Source organism: Phaenicophaeus curvirostris, chromosome 6 (genome assembly GCF_032191515.1).
Source record: "Phaenicophaeus curvirostris isolate KB17595 chromosome 6, BPBGC_Pcur_1.0, whole genome shotgun sequence".
Taxonomy (NCBI): domain Eukaryota; kingdom Metazoa; phylum Chordata; class Aves; order Cuculiformes; family Cuculidae; genus Phaenicophaeus; species Phaenicophaeus curvirostris.
The window spans coordinates 14547444-14570183 of NC_091397.1; the positions used below are offsets into that span (position 1 = coordinate 14547444).

The window sequence follows — 22740 nt, forward strand, 5'->3', positions numbered from 1 at the left end:
CAGTAAACTTAAGGACCAGGTCTTATGCAGAGATTTGCCGAAGCCAGAAAAGCTATGTTGCTTTGCATGGGACCCAAAATGATTCTTGCTTATCTTCCAGGAAGACCAAGCTTCTGGGTTTCTGTTGTTCAGATGACTGACTTTGCTAATGTACTTGAATGAAATGGAAATAATTTTTTTTTTTCACTTTAAGGGGATTTACTGTTTTATTTCTGAATACCTATTTTCTTTTAAACAGAGACCCTTGTAGTGACAGGGCTTGGGGCTTTTTAAAGTTTTGATTTAAAAGGTTTACACTATTAACTCATAAAGGATCTTTTTATTTATTTATGAATAAACAGAAATTTTGAAATATACTACAGACCTATTGTGTAGATCTCAGTTCCTTTACTTTCTATGCTTTTACTGCTGTTTAGGTTAGCTCTGGAGCTGCCTGATGACTGGGCTTTTTTTTTTTTTTTAAGTGATTACGTGCCTAACTCAGGTGACTAGGCTACTGTAGGTAAACTGAGAGTGTGAGGTGATTTGGCTGATTGAGGTTCAGAAAAAAGCTTTATTTATAAGGCATTAAAAACCTGATTTTAATATTATAATTTCACTTTTCCTTCCTGAATTAGATTTTTGACAGCTGAGTAACTGACATGATGTCCCTCTCAGATGATATTTTGGGAACCAGGAAGCGTTTGTTTGCTTTTAGTTGTTGAACTATGCTTCCTTTTGTAACCAGTGCTAATAGTGCTTTATCCATAAGTTTACTATAACAACTTACTTTTACTAAGTAAATAATTCATGGTGAAGAAAATTCTGCTCTGTTACATCAAGTGCAGTGACATTGAAGACTCATTTTAGACAATCTGTGTATTTCATTGGCTGGTGGGAGTGGTGATCTGTGTTAAAACTTCTTTCAGCAGACATCTGATGCCTCTTAAAAGTAATGGTATGTATTTACGTTGAGGGTGACTGCAGACTTCACGAGGGCATTTAGATCAAGACTGTCACGGCCTCAGCGGGTTGTTAGATCTTGAGGCTGTAATAAGTTGATGTTTCTTGTTATTAAACTATATGTAAATTTTTAAATAGAACTTGGGTCATGTAATGGTTGGGTCTGGATTTTTTTTCCCCAACATTATTAAGGTTTCTTCGGTGTGATCTCAAAGAAGAACATTCAACTGTTTCTCAAAATATACATCTAACAATTTGTATTACTTTTTGTTCTAGCCACTTTGCGATCTGCATATCATGTAATGAACTGTAGAATGGAGAAGTTGTTATAGGTATTCTTGATGGTATCATGAAATGTAGGGCTTGCTGTGGGTATTTCGAGTATGGCCTTTGCACATGACTGCGGGCTTGTTGCCGTTCTTTGGTACGATTCCAGTGATCAGCATAGTTTGTAAGAGGCAATTTTAAAGACTTTGCAAACAGCTGTTAACTGTCTTTTAGCATCAGGTTCAGCAATTCAGGTCTTTGAAGAAATAGATATCATTAAGTTACATCTATCAGAGATGCAAAAATATGCATGGGAAGATCGTTGCCTAAAAATTCTAATCAAACTACTAATACATGTATATAATTAGAAATGTCTTGATTAGATGCCTTCTTAAATGTAGTACTTATGTGTGTGCACAGTTCAATTTCTTGAAATGTTTTACAAAAAAATTAAATAGATGGGACAGTTGAAACTGTTATAACCAGAAGATTTTGCATAGTATACAATGATATGTGGAATTGATAACCAACATTATAGTCATCTAGTTGTGTTTAGAAGTATGTTTATTACTGTACTGGAAAAGGTAGGGGGAGCAGAGTTATAAATTTTACTTTCAGATTTTATTTTATCAATATATTTAACTGGAATTTTAAGACTTCTGACTAATATCTTGAGCACATTGACTTGTTGGAAGTTATAAATATGTGCGCTACACTATACGTTAAACCTAACAATAAACATTTTTGATACATGAAAATAAAAAAAATACAAGTAGTGACTTGTGGTTCAGCTGAACAAGATGGCTAAACTGATCTAAGTTTGCTGATGCCAAAAAGAAGCAGGCTGTGCTCTACTACCTTTCTTGTGCTGAATTTGATGCTCATCTAGTCCCTTAGTGAACCAGTTCAATTGCTAACATGACAGAAAACCATCTTGGCTAATATTTTTCCAGATAGTCTTGATGAGTTGGTTCAGAAAAGAATTGGATGAGTGCCAAAGCAATGCAAGAGCGATACAGAGACCTGTGACTGAGCAGAAGGGAGCAGGATTAGCCCCCTTGAACTGCAGAGAATTATTAAATCTCTTAAGCCTGTTTTGTCTGACTGCACTCCTCTCAATATAGAGTTCTGAATATAACACACTTTCTTCCCCCTCCCTCTAGCCCAAGCACTCCTCCTACAAGGCAAGCTGAATCTCAACTTACGCATTTTTGTTTCAACACAACAGGATGCCGACAAGATCTCAAATTGTGAGAAAATTAATCTATGAAATTCTTAAACAGAAGTTATTTGGAATTTATTCAGGTGCTATCTCAAATGACAGTGTGATTAGTACAGACTAACCAGGAGAGGCTTCTCTGCTAAAGATAACTAACACTTTCTAACTGTACCTGTTCCTAGATAAACTGATAAATTATTTATACCATTTGTTTGAAGGGAAGGCTATTGAAAGTTGTTAACTTCTTCGAAAGTGTTTGGGCTCTTCTAGTTCACAGTGAGTTCTGTAGTTGTTTGGTCTGGATAGGCCATTGGTCTGACACAGCAGAGCACTTACTTTGAATGATGGAATCTTCTTTTAAATAATACAGCATTTATTATTGTACCTTAAACTTTAAATACATTGTATGAGGCTACAGTAGTACACTGTACAATACATGCTAAAAGTCCACTGTTGGCTTTGGTCCAAGGTTGGGTACAAGATAGAGTTAATATAAGCCAGCGCAGTTCCCTTGAGCTTGTATTTTGTAGCTTTCTCCATTTCTTTTGAAAAAAGAAACTCCTTGTCATCCAAATTAGTGGAAACTGTGTTTATAGCACTTGATCTTTCTGTCCAGATTCCCCACCAATTCCCTTCTACTCTCCCAAGATGTCCTGTGACAGTCCTTCTTCGACCTGTGTGGTAGCTGCTCTGTAGCTGTATACATGCGTATTACTTGCTGATGACTGCCAAGAAGGAAAATACGCACTTAATAGACTTCCACCCTAGTGGGGTCACCAGTTTCTCTCATCAGTTTGGCGGATGCTCTCACTACTACAGCTTTTGTAAAAACCATCCTTGAAACTTCGGTCAAATGTTGTTGAAACTAGCCATTTGCATTGCAAATTCTTGGGAGCTGTTAGTGTAAATAAAAGCCTGAAGATGTTGCCAGAGCAGACAAGACCATATCTGTGCTGTGTTCCTTTTTGCCCACTGTCTTCACACCATCTGCCCTCTTCTTTGAAAGCCTGTCTCCTCCTTTGCAGCTTTTCCATGGAGCACTTGCCTCCTGTGCTCTTACAGATTTTCTTGACTTTCAAATGCCCTAGGCCTGACCTTTGCTTCTGTCCCTTCTCCTTCCCCATCTGTGTGGACTTAAGGTTTGTGAAGTGGCCTGTTAACCAAGCAGAGGGAAGCTGGGCCTCCATCTGTAATTGGAGTAATGCTCCTTCTGTTTGTGTCGTCGGTATCTTTCCAGGTCCAGAACCCCACAGGCTAGAGGCAGACTGGACTGTATCTTGACAGACCCCTGCTTTGTAATATGCTTAACTTCTAGTTATGTAGCTTCCTGCACTCTGTGATAGGGTGCTGTGTACACAGGGCTGTGTGTATCCTGCAACTTAAAATGCTCTTGAGGTGTTCCAGCGTGGAGCTGGGTTCAGGTCCTGCTCTGGTGCTACGCTTCTTCCCTTCAGTGACATGCTGCTGCCTCTGCCAACATATAACCAGACCCAGCAGAGGGCCCTTGGCAAGAATGCAGGGGGTGATTACATGTACACAAACCCAGGTTTATTCCATTGACCATTGATTCAGCTACCAGAACTGAAGGAAACCTTCCTGTTCCCTGAGGTTAAAAAAAAGAGAGACCATCCCTACTGGAGCAGTTAGGCATTAGTCAGTCTATTTGTAACAAGGGGCTTAGCTAGGTGAGCTGTACAGTGACTGCTCATGGTCTGTTAGAGAGCTAGTCCTTTCCACCCATCATGTGCTTAAGTTTTCAGATCTTAGGACACAGTAGAATTCAAAAGCAATACATACAACTAACAGTGCTCTGAACATATAAGTATGGTCTGGTGTGTGTGATACGATGATTGATAGTGTGCCTGTCCTGATAAACCTCCCAAGCTCATGGATATCCTCTGGAGTTTTTATCCATTCCAAACCAATGAATGAAATTAGCAAAATTATTTCTCCCCTATTCTATCCCAGCCTAGATGTGTATGTGGTAATGTTTGGGTTTGAAGCATTTTTTTCTAGCTCTTTTGTTTTCCTTTTAAATTTTAAAAAATCACTTGTGTAAATGATTGTCCTATGCCAACATGAGTTTCTAACAGAACTCATTTTGTCTTTTCAGTGCAGTCTGGATAAAGTAAAAGTTCTGTATAAGTGTATATGTGTATACATACATATTTAAAAGAAGGAAAACTTTTGAAATTACAACTACTGATGCTTAAGTGTAAAGATACTTCTGTAAATCATATTTTAGTCCTATTTTACACCTTAGGAGTTAAGGAATATTTTTTACTTCTTTGTAAAGTATATGTGAAAGGCAGTCTTTTTTAGAACAGTTAATGTTTTAAAAAAGTCTCTGCTGCTCTGAGTTTGGTCTGTTATTTCCAGTCTTTGCAAAGGCATGCACAACGCTTGTTTCAACTACTTCTGTTTTCAGCTGAATGAGACCAAAGATAATATTTTCTTCACATGAACTTAATCATTTGAAGCTAAGAAATTGACTGGGAAACATGAGGTTTTCCTTTTCCAGAGCATGATTAAAAATTGTGATAATGCACCAAGTATATTATTTGTTCCCCTTGACATCTGCATGTTGAATAGTAGATATTCAGAAAAGGAAATAGCATGCTGCTCGGTGTGATGCTGGCAAAAATTATTTTTGTTGGCAGGGGCAGGAGTGTGAAGGTAGCCTGTTGAATAAAGGCTACAAATGCGTGACGGAACTTACTGTAACTTTTAAAGTACTTGCTTAAAGTATGTAATTTGAAATACTTATCCTTAGCAAATACTTGGAAATATCATGACCTGCAAATGCTTTTGGATAGTTTACAAACTACTATCTCAACAATTTAAATAAATAGGAGAGAAAAGAGTACATTTTTTATTTTAAGATTAATCTTCGATTTTGCCAATTTAAGCACAAGAATTTACTGGAAAAAGTTTTCATCCAATTTTATTTCATTTGGCTGTCAGATGAGTTACGCTAGATATCCATGTTCTCATGAATGTTTGCTTTGCCTATTTCAGTGATCGCTGTGGAGAAGACCCAAACCAGAAAGTAATCCATGGGGTCATTAACTCCTTTGTTCATGTTGAACAGTATAAGAAAAAATTCCCCCTAAAGGTAGATATGTATTTCTGATTTATGTTTTTAATTTGGAATGTTCATCTAGTGTATTATTTGTCTTTTAAAAAAACCTCTCCCTTTTAGTTTTATCAGGAAATTTTTGAGTGTCCTTTTCTGAATGAAACAGGGGAGTATTATAAACAAGAAGCTTCAAATTTATTGCAAGAGTCAAATTGCTCACAATACATGGAGAAGGTAAGAGATTCTTCTGTACACATGCAATAACGTAAATCTGATATCAGTTTAGTGATGATCCGTATTTCCCTGTACCATTCCTATAGTTGTTCTTTGTTGTATGGTTTCATGTAGTTTAAACTAGGCTTTTTGGTGGCATGATTAATCTCAATATAAACTACAAAACTTGCCTATGGATGGACTTTCAGCTCCAAAATATGTTGTAATAAAAAAAAAAAAAGAGAAAAACTAAAACCACGAATTGGGTTGATCAGTACTGCTTCCTCACTTTCTTACTTTCCTTCTGTTTGTAGTAGCCTAAGATGAGAGTTTCAGCAATACAGTGGTTAGAGGAGACTATATGGTAGAGTAACAGGACATTGTTAAATTACATGCTCTGGGGTAGATTTTATTTTGTTTTGCTTTGAGGTGTATGAAGTCACGTTGTGGTCAAATTACTTGTAATACTTATGTCTTGGTTCAGAAAGCAATGTTTAATACAAGACCAAGAGAATCACTCCTCAGTGCTATACTGTCCACACTAACAAGATAGAAGAGTTAAGGAGAAGGCTATGAGATTGTTTTTAACCAAAAGGAGCATATGTTAATTGTTGCACAGCTGAGGTGAAATTCAGGGTCAGGCTGAGACTTCAATTAAACCAAAAGAGATGAAGATTCATTTTGCCTATCATTAGCAGTCTGCAGCTGCGCTACTGTCCCTAGGCTTCCCTCGTATTTACTGGATGTATGTACTTTTATGTCAGTATTTGTAGGATTTATTTTATGATAATCCCTATTTCCTTCATTGAAGTTATAAGGAGAGTTTTTACTAATAGCTCAGATGTACTCCTATACCTTTTGAGCAGATGTTTACCTACAAGCAGATGGATTTGGAACATTAAAGTGATTCTTATAATTATAAAATCACGTGTTGTGGTAAAACTCTCAGAAGGAATATGAAGTTGGTAGGAGATACTGGGGAAGACTAGCACAAAGTTGAAGGGAAGAAGAAATTTGGAGAATCGATGGGTGCTTTTAGGTATGTGGCAAGGACTGAGGCTAGTCAGTATTCAGAGCAGAAGGTTACATTAATTCAGCAACAGCCTGATTCAAAAAAGCAAATTTGATTTTTCAGCATCCTAGGCAAGTTCTTTGTTACTTATTTGTGTGTCTCATTCTACATATGTATACATATGTGTACTCTTGTGTATTTATGGTTGTCAGTATTTCATCAGCTCTCAGTTTAAAAACTTGTCTGTAGGTTTTAGGTAGATTAAAAGATGAAGAAATGCGGTGTCGGAAATACTTACATCCCAGCTCATATGTAAAAGTGATTCATGAATGCCAACAGAGAATGGTAGCTGATCACTTGCAGTTTCTACATGCAGAATGTCACAATATTATCAGACAAGAGAAAAGAAATGGTAAGTCTCAATGGTCACAAAAAGCATGAAGTGCTTTTTGTTTTATTCATTTAGCATTGCAATTTACTGTATTTATTCAATGACTTTTATTTCTTTAGGCATTTTCAACTGATGTGTTCCTTATCTAGAAAGCCCAATTAAACCCTGAACAGCGTTTTTCTTTTACTATGTAATTAATTTTCATTCTTCCAAATGTATAGTCAAGACCTTCCTTTTACTTTTAACAACCCTTCTTTCAGCCAATACTCTTTCTCTTTCCTTGTCTTAGTTGGCTTAAAAACACACTGAAGTCCTGTGTCCTGTAGAATTGATCATATTTTATGCCTGTGATTTCATTTGTAAACCAATGGCTATGTCTTTACACATTTCTTCATCATCATTTGACAGGTCAGGATTATAAAATGTTTAGGCTTCCTTTCATAGCCACTTTTTATTGTCCTGAATCTTTTGTGACCTCTTTTCCCAAATCCTTTTTTACAGAAGCAGATGCTCTCATAGTATGTTCCCTGCCTGAGTAAAAAAAAAAAAGGTTGCTTCCTGATGACTAGAAACATCTTATTCTTGAAAGAATGCTCATTCTTGCATGGAAGATGCAAGAATAATGTGAAACAAATTATTTTTCACAGTCAAGCTCCATTTCTAGGGAGTTTTGCACATTTGAACAGAGATTGGGCCCCTTTTCTGAGCAAAATAAAAGAAGTTGCAGCTTATTTCCAGCTTTCCTAACCAGAGAAAAATTTCAAGGCACCACTGGAGAAAAACAAAAAGTCAGATTAAGAAGATATCTAAACTGATTTTAGTCAGCTGCTGCTAAGGGAGATTTAGAGAGGCCAAGTACTAAAATGAAGTGACACAATACTTTTCCATACTAGCCCACCTCTCCTCTTGATGTCTCTTCTAAATAAGCAGTGTCGGAAGAGTGAGGTAGTCACAATGGCACTGCTCAGTAAATAGAGATATTAGCCTTACTCTGTTTCCTTTTTTTTCTTTTGTCAGTGATCCAGTGTGTGTTAATTTTTTTTTCAATACAGTTGGTCTTGTTACAGTCTTTAAGTTCTGTGTGAAATTTTAGTACTATAATAAGTGTTGATTTCTAGTGTTTCTAAGCATATTCTATAAAAATGTATCTCTGTTACAGACATGGCAAATATGTATACTCTACTTCGTGCTGTGTCAAGTGGTTTACCTCATATGATTCAGGAACTACAAAACCATATCCATGATGAGGGCCTTAGAGCAACCAGCAATCTTTCTCAGGAAAATGTGAGTTCCCTCAGGCAGCTGAAATTACCTATTTGATTAACATTCCTGATGAAATGTGTACCCTTTTCTTTTTAGTCTATTCTGTTTAATTTTGTCTATATGAAATTGGTTTGGAACATAATGAATAAATTGTAACTTCTGATCAGCACCCTTAGTTGTGCGACACATATCTATCCTGAGAGTTGATTGTTGTGATCTAACCACAAACAACTACAGCTAGTTATTTCTCATTGTTGCTCGTTTAATGCTGTCATGGCAAGTAGGTTCTTTGTTCCATGTATGTATTTTTTTCCTGAATTTCTCTTAAGTCAGTGGCTTTTGCTGTTCTGGTACGTTAGGAACGGATGATTCCATTTAATTTACTTACATGTTATTTGTAAAGACCTGACGTTCTATCCTGATTTCAGTGTGGTGTTTTTCACTGATAGCTTCGCAATCTCATATTTTTATGTAATTTCTGAAAATTCCTTAGCTTAATTATTTTACTAAATTGCGTTAAATTTTTTTCAGTTCATATGTGTTTAAATTATTCGATTCCATTCTTGTTCCTCTTGCATTTCTGTTTAGAAACAAGCAAACAGGCTTTCATTTGGCTTTATATTCATACATGTACGCATCTTGATGTCCAGAGCTGTGCTTACTGTAGACTTTAGCCATCCAGTTTTCTGGCTATAATAATACATTAATACGAACTGTTGTAAATTCATTTTTTTATTGCCTGCACAGGAGTGCTTACTCTTCTGTGACTCCTATGTGCATACTGAAAATGGGCCAAAGTCTTTAGTAGTATAGTTTGCTTTCAAATTATTTGTAAGTTTATTGACCTTTTTCTGTTGAACTAATAGTGTCTACGCAGGGAAGTGAATGCAGAGGATGATGAAAATTCACAGCCTTATGTAGATAAACTCAAAACATGGAATACTTGCCCCACTGTGTGGTTTAAGTACTTTGTCATGGAAGCGTTTTTAATGTGTGGCCTGAGAATGTACTAGGGGAGTTGTGTGATGCTGCTAGTGCATTGCATACTCTTGCTCTGCTGCCTGCCAGCATGTCTGCATAGGGACTCCTCTAATTGATATGAGTTATTTCCATACAAAGTGTTGTGCTGCAATGTAACACACTAAATTTGGTTGGTAACTGTCCTACATAGGAAAATGCAAAAGGTTCATCTGGATTTGCTGTCTCTCAAGTCTGGGTGTACAGGAAGCAGCAATTTACTTATTTCAGTAGCTTTGACTTGATTGCTGTATTTATGTGTTAACATTAATGATTTTTGAAAGCACTAATAAAGGATTTTAGGGTATGATAGAAAAGATTAGACAGCACAAGAGCAGTTATAGATTCAAATCTATTTGATTGTGGGACTGTAAATAGACTTTATTTGCAAAACATGCTCAAGAATTGTAGCATTAGAGTACAACAGTTCAGAATAAGTCCTCTCAAAGACTTAATCACTATGATTTTGACTTCCATCAAAAAGGATAATTAGGAAAAAATGTACAACTCACGTAAATATGTTTGTGTGTAGATAATAGTACTTTACGCAATAACTTGCTTTCTGTTTTATCTTCCTTTTTTAGATGCCAACTCAGTTTGTGGAATCAGTTTTGGAAGTACATAGTAAATTTGTTCAACTCATCAACACTGTTTTGAATGGCGATCAACACTTTATGAGTGCTCTTGACAAGGTAATTCTTACTTACATAATGAAAAAAAGCACTAGAAAACAAAATATGGGACCCTGTTTCAGACTCACCACATCAACACATTTTTAAAGATAGAGTTCTTAGACAGTTTTCCTAGTTTAGAAATGTAACAGACCAAAGACAGTCCAGTATTAGGGGAAAAGATGTGGACAAAGGAAACCACTCTAATATTTTTTTTTTTCCCATGGAAAGAAAGAACTTTCTTGTCATCATAATTCAAAACAGAACAATGGAGCTGACCCATTTAACGTAAATTTAAGTAAGATAATACATAGACAGGTTGTGATTTGCAGAAGTTTGGTAACTGTTTCATGCATTTGAACTTGCATTTGTTTGCTGCCATAATGTTTGAATTCTGAGTGTTGATAGCATTGCTTACATAGAAGCTTTGTTTAGAATTTTTCCAAGTTAACGACAAAATGTATCTGGAAAGTTACACTAGTTCAATCACTGTCACAATAGCTAACTCTTTCCAGGGAAGTTGTGCACTTGAAGTTAAATAAGCCTGTTTAGGGAAAGAGGCTTGCTACTCTTTGTGTTTGAAAAGTATAACCATGAAGGTATGTAAGATAACAGTTCTATCTGTAATAATTAATACTATTATTATCACTAATTTCTGAAAAACAAGCATGGGCTTTTGAGGGACTGAGTGGTTCCTCCTCAAAGTACGTTTTATCTAATCTTTTTGTTAATTTCCCATATATCCTTTTATCTTTTTCCTAGAGAATGCACTTTCTGCTTTCCTACTGTAACTTCCTGTCACAGGATGCACAGATACATTTCATTGCTTTTTTGTAGTGTTTACAGTAGTTGCACTTTGTAGTAAGGGTCATAGTCAAAGCTTTGATAGTTTTCAGCCAAGGTTAGTCTGGAAATGGCACAGTGATGAAAATAGCAGTGATAATGTCATAGCAGCTATACATCTGTATTTGTGATATTGAGAAAGTAATCATTTAGTATTTTAAAACAAGCACTTCAGAACCTTAATATGTTTCTGTCTCCATTGCCATTAATGTCATGTACCAGATGGTGGAGTAATAAGAGTTTGGCAACTACAATTGCTGGCACATAGGAAATGTACTTTTTTCTTAAATACATCAATTCTTAACTTCAGTGAGCTCTATTGCAATAAAATTCTAAAAGCTTGATGTGCCGTCATTTTTTCTTGATGGAGATCAAAACTACTGTTGTTGGTTCCAGTATTATTAAAAGAGACTGCTTTAAGCTTCAAAGAGTTTCATATTCCTCGTCAAGTTGTGCATTCCTTTCTCACAGAGATTCTAGGGAGCTGTTAGCAAGTATCGGAATGTCGAGGCATTGTACAGGAATTACTTGTCAGTTCTTTGTACTAATGACAATAATATATTTTCCTTCTGTAGAAGGAACTGTAATTCCTAGGGACTTTGGTCATACAATATTTTTGATTCCTTATTAGTTAAAAAAGTTAGTTTAAATGTGATATGTCTTGTCTTGATAGTTCCGGTATCTTTGTTTACTACTTCCAATTCTAAGCTGTCATTATGTCCTTCCTTTTCTTTTGCCTCATACTCAGATTTTCTTCAGCTACCATATTCTTTGTACTGTTCTGCTTTGGATTTCCACTTTGAACAATATTTTTTTTTCCTCTTCAGTGTATCAGAAAAATACAACAACCAAAAGATCTGTCCTTTCTTACTGTTGTGAGCATACCCTGTATGTCTTTCAGCTCAAGATACATGCTGTTGATGTAAGCTGCTGTTAATGGGCTACTGCTCAAATCTCTTTTATCTGCAATTATTCCTCGATTTCTTTCCATCCATACTTTTGGATCATACGTATGGCTGTATACCAAATTCTTTAAGTTTGTAGTCAGAAATTCACTTGTTCTCCTTCTTTCTCCAATTAACTTCTGTTCTTCTACTCTTTCCACTTTTACTTAAATCCCAACTTAAAAATGTTCAACACAGATTCTCACACAGCAGTAATTTGAACAGTTTCATTCACTGTTTCTTTTTTTGATCCTCTTTTGTGTAGTTCAGTTTTGTAGGTTCTCAGATGATCTTTGCCCTGAACGTTTTGTTGATTACTTCCAATTTCATGAAAGAAACAGTTTTAAGTAATTTATGTTTTTTCTTTGCTCTATATTCTGATGTAGGCTTTAACATCAGTAGTAAACTATAGGGAGCCCAAGTCGATCTGCAAAGCACCTGAGTTGGTAAGTGATATATAGATCTTATTGTAGAAAGTAAAAATATCTTTTTTTTTTTGTTTTGATAACTATCAAATCAATTGTCATAGGGTCCATCACATGAATATCCGTTTCTCATACTGAGTCAGCATCACGTGTATATTTCAGTAGTAGTAAATAACTTAACCTGCACACACATTTTGTTGTCGTGCAAAATTAGTGTAGTTGCAACTTTTGAAATGGAATTTGTATTTTCTGTGGATGTAGTATGTATTCTTTACCTATGAATACAGCCCTTGTAACAAAAGATGAGACTACGGGTTGTGACATATTTTATGCTTTAACTTTTGTGTAGAAGTTTTGACTACCTTGATGTACACTTGTTCTCAAGCTTGACAAGTAGGTTTGGGTTTGTTTTTTCTTTTTTTAACTTGAGCTGGCCAAGTACTGTGACAACTTACTGAAGAAATCAGCAAAAGGAATGACAGAGAATGAAGTAGAAGACAAACTTACAAGTTTTATTACTGTTTTCAAATACATTGATGACAAAGATGTATTCCAAAAGGTAACTTTTGATATTCAATAAATGTTAAAATGTTACATTAAAAGTATATTTGAAGAATGTGGTTACGCTTTTAAAAATACCCATATCTGTTTTTTTTAACACAGTTCTATGCCAGAATGTTGGCAAAGAGATTAATTCATGGTTTGTCTATGTCTATGGATTCTGAAGAAGCCATGATTAATAAACTAAAGGTAATGTGATATTCTTCTAATGCAGAATAATTGAATGTAGCAGTATGTAGTGTTAAGAGGGAGCAGCAGAGGGTGCCAGAGATAACTTGGCAATCAGTAGAACCTGTTTCCGGTAGCTGAAAGGAAAAACTGTTTTTTTGTAGTCTTTGAAAGATATATGGGCAAATATCACTTAGGCATTTGAGATTTTTGTGAGATTTTGGGTAGTTTTGTTCAGTGTGTTCAAAACATTATAAAAGAACCAAGGACTTTGATAAACTACCTCTATCTTTCAATTTTATAAAATAAAACTGTTCATATAAATCAATGTATAGAAAATGAAACTAAGATAAATCATTATTTTTGTCTATAATGTTTGTTTTCTGTTGTAGTTAGTGTTCTCTGTAAATGTAACAGCACTTCTGCTGGCTAGATTTTCATATTTTAGTAGTGAATATGCATAATTTATTTAAGTAGAAATGTTTTCACTGTGAAACCTGTTACAATATTTCTTCACAGCAAGCCTGTGGATATGAATTTACCAGCAAGCTCCATCGAATGTATACAGACATGAGTGTTAGTGCTGATCTCAACAATAAATTCAACAACTTCATCAAAAACCAAGACACTATTATAGATTTGGGAATTAGTTTTCAGATATATGTTCTACAGGTACTAATACATATTTCTTACTATTGAGTTATTTGTACTTGATTTTTATGTTTTGATAACAAGTGAACAATTTTTTTCTAACTACAAATACTTCACATATGGAAACTGACACTTTGTGAGCATTGAAGCTCTTAATATGGAGGATGGACTGGAGGAAAAAGTGGAGGATGATGCACTTACATAAGAACAAGGGCTGTGACTGCAACGGCACACACGCTGTATTATCACAACTACCATGAGAATGGAAAGAAGAGTCATAGTTGTCGGAGGCCCTCTACTGAGGGGGACAGAGGGTCCGCTATATTGAGCAGACCCCACTCACAGGGAAGTCTGCTGCCTCCCAGGTGCCCAGGTAAAGGGATATTGCCAGGAAACTTCCCAACCTGGTGAGGCCTACAGACTACTACCCATTGCTACTGCTCCATGTGGGAAGGAATGAAGCCGCAGTATGTAGTCCAAGGGGGGATTAAAAGAGATTTTAGGGCCTTGGGATGACTAGTGAGGGAATCTGGGGCCCAAGTGATTTTTTTCTTTCCGCATTACAGTTACGGGTGGTGATATTGTAAGGCTCAGGTGGGTCCAGTCAGCCATACATGGCTCCATGGCTGGTGTCAGTGCAACAACTTTGGGTTTTTTGACATGAGACGGCCTGCATGGCACTAGGACTACAAGTATCAGATGGGAACCACCTTTCTCAAAGGAGGAGGAGGGTCTTTGCCCAGGAGCTTGCAGGGCTCATAGATAGGGCTTTAAACTAAATGTCAAGTGGGAGGTGGATAAGGCTTGCCTATGACAATGGGAGGACAGACAATGGCTGGAGGGATGCGGTGCTGGTATGGGCCCTCTACCTACTCTTCAGGGGCATGCTGGGGATGTCGCAATGTGGCTGAAGTCCTGTGGAGATGAGTGGGAGGTTCATGAGGTAGTAGATGTCAGGGAGGGAACTTCTCCAAAACACCTTATAGGTAATAAAGGGTCCACTAAGAAGGCGATGCAACCAGCAGCTCAGCTGAAGTGCCTCTATACAAACGCACGAAGCTTGGGTAACAAGCAAGAGGAGCTGGAAGCTGGGTTATAGTTGCTGTCACGGAAGTTTGGTGGGATGAATCTCATGACTGGAGTTTGGCTATTGATGGCTACAAGCTGTTCAGAAGGGACAGACTGTGAAGAAGAGGTGGAGGCGTTGCTGCCTATGTCAGGAAAGGGATAGAATGTGAAGAGCTGTTGTTGAAGAGTAGCCACGAATCAGTTGAAAGTTTGTGGGTCATAATAAAAGACAGGAACCAATGGGAACCCTGTGGTTGGTGTATACTACAGGCCACCCGATCACGGAGAGCCAAGTAATGAAGTCTTCTTCCTCCAGCTACAGGAGGCCTCACACTTGCAAGCTCTCATCTTACTTGGGGACTTCAACCACCCCAACATATGCTGGAAAAATAGCACGGCAAGCTGTAGGCAGTCCAGGAGGCTCCTGGAGTGCATTCAAGATAATTTCTTAGTCCAGCTGATAAGAGATCCCCACCTGAGGGTATGCAATACTGGACCTAGTAGTCACTAATACAAGCAAACTCATCAGTGACATTAGGATCGGAGGCAGCCTGGGCTGCAGTGATAACGCACTGGTGGGGTTCAAGGTCCAGAGGGATATGGGACAGGTGAGGCGTATAGTCAGGACCCTAAATTTAGGAAAGCAGACTTAGAGCTCTTCAAGGAGTTACTTGGTAGAACCCCCTGGGACATGGTCCTCGAGGACAAGGGAGCAGAACAGAGCTGGGAAATACTTAAGGTTGCTTTCCGTAAAGCACAAGAGCACTCGGTCCCCGTGTGTAGGAAATCAGGCAGGAAAGGGAGGAGACTGGTGTGACTGAGTTGAGACCTGCTGGTCAAACTCAAGAAGAAGAGAGAACTGCACAGGCAGTGCAAGCAGGGACAGGGAACCTGGGAAGTGTATAGGGACACTGCCTGGTTGTGTAGGAATGAGGTCAAGAAGGCCAAGGTGCAGCTGGAACTGAACTTGGCAAGGGAAGTAAACAAGAAGGGCTTCTACAGGTACATCAATCAGAAGAGGAAGGTTAAAGAGAATGTACCTCCACTGATGGTTGAAAATGGTGACCTCGTATTAACAGATGAGGAGAAGGCTGAGGTACTTAACTTTTTTTGCCTCAGTCTTCACTGACAACCTCTCCTGGGTCATGGGACAGCAAGATGGTGACCAGGGGTGTAACCCCCCTCCCACAATAGAGGAGGATCAGTTTCATGACCACCTGGGAAACCTGAACATTTATAAGTCTGTGGGACCTGATGGGATGCATCCCAGAGTCCTAAGGGAGTTGGTCAATGTGGTTGCCAAGCCACTCTCCATGTTATCTGAAAAGTCATGGCCATCAGAAGTCTCTGGTGACTGGAAGAAGGTTAACGTTGTGCCCATTTTACAAAAAGGTAGAAAAGACGACCCTGGGAACTACCCTGGTCAGCCTCACCTCTGTGCCTGGGAAGATCATGGAACAGATCCTCCCAGAAGTCATATGCATGGAGGTTGGGGAGGTGATTAATTGGAACTAGATGATCTCTAAGGTCCCTCCCAACCCAAACTATTCTAGGATTCTGTGATTGTGGAATAATTTCTTTTTATAGCTTTTATTTTTAAAATTAACCTGCCAGCACATAAACAATGGTGATATAAAATGCCTTGTGCTCTTGTCTTGAATTAATACTTCAGTGGGGCATGCATAATAAGTAGTGAAAAATGAGCGGTAAAACTCCTGATCTAAATTGAATGTCTTATGGCATACTATACACTATATATCTGTTTAATACTGTTATTTTTTTTTATGTGTATGAAAATGATAAAGCTTATGTTTTTCCTGATACTTTTAGGCTGGTGCATGGCCTCTGACTCAGGCTCCTTCTTCTACATTTGCAATTCCTCAGGAACTGGAAAAAAGTGTACAGATGGTAGGTTAGTAGGAGGCTCCTTATAAACATATGGAAAACGTACAGTAACTCCAAATAAAAGATGATTACTCTAACAGAGAAAAACCTGAGCTGCTTCATTTTGTTTGTTTATTATGGCTATCCTGTTTCAAATTGATAGGAAATTTGGAAGGTTGCCCAAATGGCATACTGAATTTGTGTGTGTTTAGTTTAACATATGAATATATGCATAGCTTTTGTTTATTTTTCACATCTCTCTTCTACACTTCCTGGTGGATGAGGGAGGTACTAATAAATACAATCAGAAGAACTGGATTGATTCTTAGCTTTAAAGCCTATTTCTGATATTTATTGTTTCTGAATTATTCTGGACAGATTTCATAGCAGATTAAAATGCAGGTACAGGTTTCTTGTTCCATATTTTGTAGAAGCAATTCAAAATCAATCTTCATGGAAACTTCTTTAAAGCTAATTTTGTGAGTTTTCAAAGAATATTTGGTAAATATTCTCTTTTTATGTGATTATTTCTGCTTCATAGAGGTGGAATATTTTATTACTTTTGATTACATTATTGTGTTCTAACTGTTATCTGTCCAATGGTTCTGTTAAAATGCAGAATATGTGTGTTGATCTTTGCTGCAGTGTATTTAGTGGTTAAGTATTTTCTAGGCAATAAATATGCCTAAATAGATTTTGTTAAAATGTGTTTAATAGTGAAGTACATTTTAGACAATACAAATTTTGTATTATTGGACATAACAGATCTTTTAAGCAGTTTGTATAACTTGAATTGTTATCTGATCTAAATTATAATGGCAAATATCTATTTCTTTGGTGACGAAACTTTTTAATGCTTTACTGCTACATACTAGAACTATTTATTCTGCTTTTACTTCTGCCAAGTCATGCTTTGATTTAGCAATGTAATAGTTTTAAACCCATTCTGTGGTCTCCAGAGAAGGTGACTGATGACAATTTGCTGTTTATTTTGTGGGTTTAAAATAAGAGTTTTTTAGTTGGAAAGTTGTTACTGACTTGGGTATCGGAAGCAGCTCAGAGCCTTGGTTGCTTGCCTAACTTCACTGTTTTGCCAGTTTACTGGCTAACTTATTCATGTGCCATCTAGCTAGGAATGCTCAGAATTACATTGATAATTTTCTGAGGAAACAGAACATAACCTCAGAGAGTCTTTGAAAAATTGATGGTTTCTGTCTTCACTGTCAAATTTGATCATTTGACCCATGAAGATAGGATTCTGGTTGGGATTTAGAAAGAAAAAAACATTTTGCAGTTGCCCTCTAAAGTATGGGAACTGTAACTAGGCAAACTGTTTAGCAGCTTTTCCAGGCTCAGAGACTGCTGGAGCTTCCTATAAATATGTATGCATTTGAATGTTTTACAAATACTGTTTTCATCCTATGTAAGCTGGTGGGTGGAAAACCACTTGGTTCTTAGAGAGGTCAAAAGTTCCCCTTTTTGTATTTTCCTTTGACATCAGTCAGAGTTGCCAGATCAAATCAGAGTAACCTAAGTTGATGTGTACGCAGTGCTGGCTATGTGGGGCACAGGGAGGTTTGATCCAGTTTTAAGGAAAGGTTCTTTTTTTTAAGTTTTTCTCATTGCCCATACCTAGGCAGACCTTAAATTAGGATTAGTCTGCAAGCCAAACTTTCTTGTTTCTTTCAGATGGCAAGTATGAGAGCAAAATTTCTGATTTTTTTTCTTAAAAAAAAAAAAAAGTTGTCTTAAAACTGAGGTTTATCAGGCGCTTGCCAATATATGCAGTCTGATTTTTTTTCCTCGTGGCTATAGGGATAATATGTAGGATTATGGTCAAATTAGTATTTTAATTTTTCTGTTGCATTTTCAGCCAAATATAAGTAATTTTCAGAGGGCATAAAAGATAATGCCATAACTACTAAAAATGCCACTAAAAAAGCCCCTTTTTTATATTTCTCCTTAGAAGCAAAGTGATCAGACTCTTCCATTACGTTAAAATGTAAAATAAAATCTGATTTTTATAAGTCTTGCTATGAACTTCCACTTTAGTCTTTGAAGAAATTCTTCTTTTCCTTCATGTCAGAGTAACTTTTCTCCATCAATTTAGCCTGGAGAATAAATAAGATGAAAACGATGTCCTCAAAAGATTTTTCTTTTTAAGAACATTCTGGAGTATCTTTAGTTGTTTTTCAAAACCCAATGCTTCATTGTATTGCCAAGGGCTTTTCTTATTCTCTCCCCACTGCTTGGTAGTTTCCAGGAATGGCAGGATTGATGGATTGCATGTAATATGAGAAAAAGATGATTTTGGTGCTTCTCTGTAAATGTCTTTTTTCTTATCACAGTCTGCCGGTCTTGTGTGCCCTTCCATCTCTTATTCTCTCATGAAAATGACATTTAAATGTTCATAAGCATAGCTTTGAAAGAACCTTCTAGGAATTGCATTCCTAATGTCTAATGGAACATGGTCTCTCAGTAGCCGGATTTGTGCCTGTTAGTGCCTGATTTCAAACTGCATAGCTAATTTTCACTTGCACAACATTAATTAATTTCTTGGAGAGAGGAATTTTAAAGTTGTTTTTAAGGCCTTTTTGGGTTTTTTTCCCATATTCCTGTTCTGCTTTATATTGGTGTATGTGTAATTTAAATATCAGGAAAAAACATTTTCCAAAATAACTGATGTAGCACTTCATGTGACAAGAAATCAGTTTAAAAATTTAAAAAAAAAGAAGAAAGAAATTAGTATTACTACTAATGCTAATTTTGATTATTTTTGAACACCAATTTTGAGACGATGCTTAAATTTTTGGGTGTCAGCACAACACTGAAGTGTTAATTACTGCTTCATAAATGTGTGCTGCTTTGTGAAAATCGGTTTCAGAAGGTCTCACTAGAAATCCAAGGATCTGTGGTCCCTTCTTCATTCTGAGATGTTTGCAAACTGTGTAGTTGTGTCTGACCTGAAACCCATGTTGAAAGGTGGCAAAAACTGTGCCCACTTTCAGGCTTGCTCTTCTTGAATTCCCCAGAAAAATGAAACCTAATAAGATTGATTGCTAAAACCTCCTAGGAATTCTTTTAAATTCAGTAGAGTTGATACTTCTTTGGAACACTGTTTAACTTCAGTATTTTATGCTTTGAGAGTATAAATGTGTCAACAATCTTTTTGGTTTAGTCATTGAGTGGTAAGTTAATATGTTCAAGTAGTTTAGTAAATGACTGGTGTTCACTCCGTCACCCATATTGCAAGGGAAAATGCTGTCGTGAATCGATCTGTGATATTTGCATCCAACATGGTGAACATAAAACCAGTATTTCTTTGCTGGGGTGATATTGTGATAATAAACTATTTTAAGTAGTTACATGTGTGGCTAATAGAAGTTCATTTTGTTTTGCAGTTTGAATTATTTTACAGTCAGCATTTTAGTGGGAGGAAGCTTACTTGGTTGCATTATCTTTGTACAGGTAAAACTAAATGCCTTGCTAAACTTTCATTCTATACTATTGGCAATTACTTGTTATAAGTCCTTTTTAAATGACAACAGATTTTGGAATTGGAACATTATGATGCATATGAAGTCAAGTAACTTATTTTGCATTATAAATTAATTTAATATTTGCTGTTTAGTATCTCCAAAATTTGTTTTGTAAACTTGCATATGTTACCTGTGGTTTATTAAAATAGAGTTGTATGTTCTTAACAACAAAATGGCACTGTAGAACTGATGAGTTATTAACAGTTGCTCTGGAATTATTTCTCTAGTATCAGATGTTCCTTAGCTGAATATTAAATATTAAGAATAAATATTATACTGTTTTAGTCAGGTATGTAGGTATCTAAGTAAATACATCCATACATATATATATACATGCACACACACTTATGTTTGTATATATAGAAGTATTTGTTAAAATATGTCTTAGAAGAAATATATAAAATTGTTGCTTAGTTTAGTAGGTATCAGTCAATTGTATTTTATTTCAAGTGCTTTCAGTACCAGGTTTTAACAGCTGAGCATCACAACGTATTACATGGAAGTGAAAACCAGAGTAGCATGAAATATAATTTAACGAGAATTTAGTTCTGGTAGTAGAAGTCTGCTGTTTACTCACAGTCACTTTCACACAGAAAATCCAAATCTGCTTTCAGGCAGATTTCTTCAGTGCTTTTTTTTTGCCCCTGCTTTTCCTCTTTTTGCACCCCCCCCCCTTTTTTTTTTAATTTCAGGGAATTTAAAGAATATAAGAATATTTAGAAAAACTTTATAGGAGAAGTATTTTGGTTTAAAATCTTCCCTTGGAATAACTTTTCTGTAATCACTCTTCTGTGATTCCGTGTTAATTGAAGTTTATGCATTGCTATGTTTTGGGGAGATTTGGAATTTCCTTTTTTTTTTACTGTAAATTATATTGTATTATTTAAATTCTGCACTGCATGTTTCCTTTTTTCTTTAAAACACTACTGTTTTAGTGTTCATACTTTATCAGAGTTATTTTTGTTGCAAGCTACATTCTGAATGCGTTAAGTTCACAACATGAGCTATCATCTTCCACTTATCCATTTCTAGTGTTAAATGCATACTTAGATGTGACTTGAATGTCTGAAAAGGTACAAAGAGCCCTAGTTGTCAGGCATCAGATGACTTTTCAGCACATTCCATCAGTTCATAAAATACTACTTCTGTCATTACAGGTGAAGTAAAAATGAATTATTTGTGCAAACCTTATGTAGCCATGGTCACAACGTACCAAATGGCAGTGCTGCTTGCCTTCAACAACAGTGAAACTGTCAGTTACAAGGAGCTTCAGGATAGTACACAAATGAATGAGAAGGAACTGACCAAAACCATCAAATCCTTACTTGATGTCAAAATGATCAACCATGACTCAGACAAGGTATGCTGTCGCGATATCAATGTTTCACGTCTTCAGCCTTGTGAATCTAATAGTTGATGGCTTTTTTAATATAAAGGAATCCACTGTGCTCACAGCCCAGCAGGCCAACCGTATCCTGGGCTGCATCAAAAGAAGCGTGGCCAGCAGGTCAAGGGAGGTGATTCTGCCCCTCTATTCCTCTCTTGTGAGACCCCACCTGGAGTATTGTGTCAAGTTCTGGAATCCTCAGCATAAGAAGGATATGGAGCTGTTGGAATGGGACGAGAGGAGGGCTACAAAGATGGTCAGAGGACTGGAACACTTCCCATACAAGGACCGGTTGAGAGAGTTGGGTTTGTTCAGCCTGGAGAAGAGAAGGCTCTGAGGAAACCTTATAGCGACCTTCCAGTACCTGAAAGGGTCCTGCAAGAAAGCTGGGGAAGGACTGTTCACAAAGGCTTGTGTTGATAGGATTAGGGGCAATGGGTATAAACTGGAGAGGGGCAGATTTAGACTAGACATAAGGAGGACTTTCTTTGTACTGAAAGTGGTGAGGCACTGGCACAGGTTGCCCAGGGAAGTTGTGGATGCTCCATCCTTGGAAGTGTTCAAGGCCAGGTTGGATGGAACCTTGAGCAGCCTGATCTAGTGGGACGTGTCCCTTCCCATGGCAGGGGGCTGGAACTGGATGATCTTTAAGGTGTCTTCCAATCCAAAGTATAATATGATTCTATGATTTATAAGGAAAGAGGCAGGAAGAAGTAGGCTATCTCTGTCAGACTCCCTGTGCTTGTAACAGCATGGTATGCTGAATGGGTAATAATGCTAAGACTCTTTATTGTTTCTGCTTTAGACTCAATGCTGCTGGAGGGGAATATTCTTTAAATAAAAACACCACTTTCAAAGATGTACTGAATCGTGGAAAGGAGCCTGACTGGTAAACTCTCTTACAGAGATCTCCCCAAAACATTTGTGGGATTATGAGACTGAAAGTAACAGCAATCATGTTCTTCCTTGCTGATGGATTGCAAGAGGAGGAAAGGGAGCAAGCAGGACTTGTATTAGAGGATTTTTGTTACAATTTGCAAAACTCTTATTGTCCCATGAGTTTTATGGAATTCCAGTAATATCTGAGCTCTCTCTCTGGTTAAAGCAATGGCTGGCATAGGTTCTGCTTCCAAATCTTCGTCATGTGTCTATATCACCTATATGAAACCAGTTGGTTTTTTATCCCATACTGTGAA

General features: G+C 36.9%; 1 protein-coding gene across 3 annotated transcripts in view; it reads left to right on the plus strand.

Moving 5' to 3' along the window:
* Positions 1–22740, plus strand: part of CUL2 (cullin 2) — a 51791-nt gene that overhangs the window by 19164 nt on the left and 9887 nt on the right. For 2 of the 3 annotated variants that reach the window (XM_069859343.1, XM_069859342.1), the window contains exons 7-19: positions 2373–2459; positions 5447–5543; positions 5631–5741; positions 6982–7144; positions 8283–8407; positions 9988–10095; positions 12248–12307; positions 12717–12845; positions 12950–13036; positions 13535–13687; positions 16565–16642; positions 20020–20086; positions 21315–21517. In XM_069859343.1, coding sequence (XP_069715444.1) covers positions 2373–2459; positions 5447–5543; positions 5631–5741; positions 6982–7144; positions 8283–8407; positions 9988–10095; positions 12248–12307; positions 12717–12845; positions 12950–13036; positions 13535–13687; positions 16565–16642; positions 20020–20086; positions 21315–21517 — 1468 coding nt within the window. The remainder of the gene's footprint in view (positions 1–2372; positions 2460–5446; positions 5544–5630; positions 5742–6981; positions 7145–8282; positions 8408–9987; positions 10096–12247; positions 12308–12716; positions 12846–12949; positions 13037–13534; positions 13688–16564; positions 16643–20019; positions 20087–21314; positions 21518–22740) is intronic. The other variant, XM_069859344.1, reaches the window with a different exon arrangement.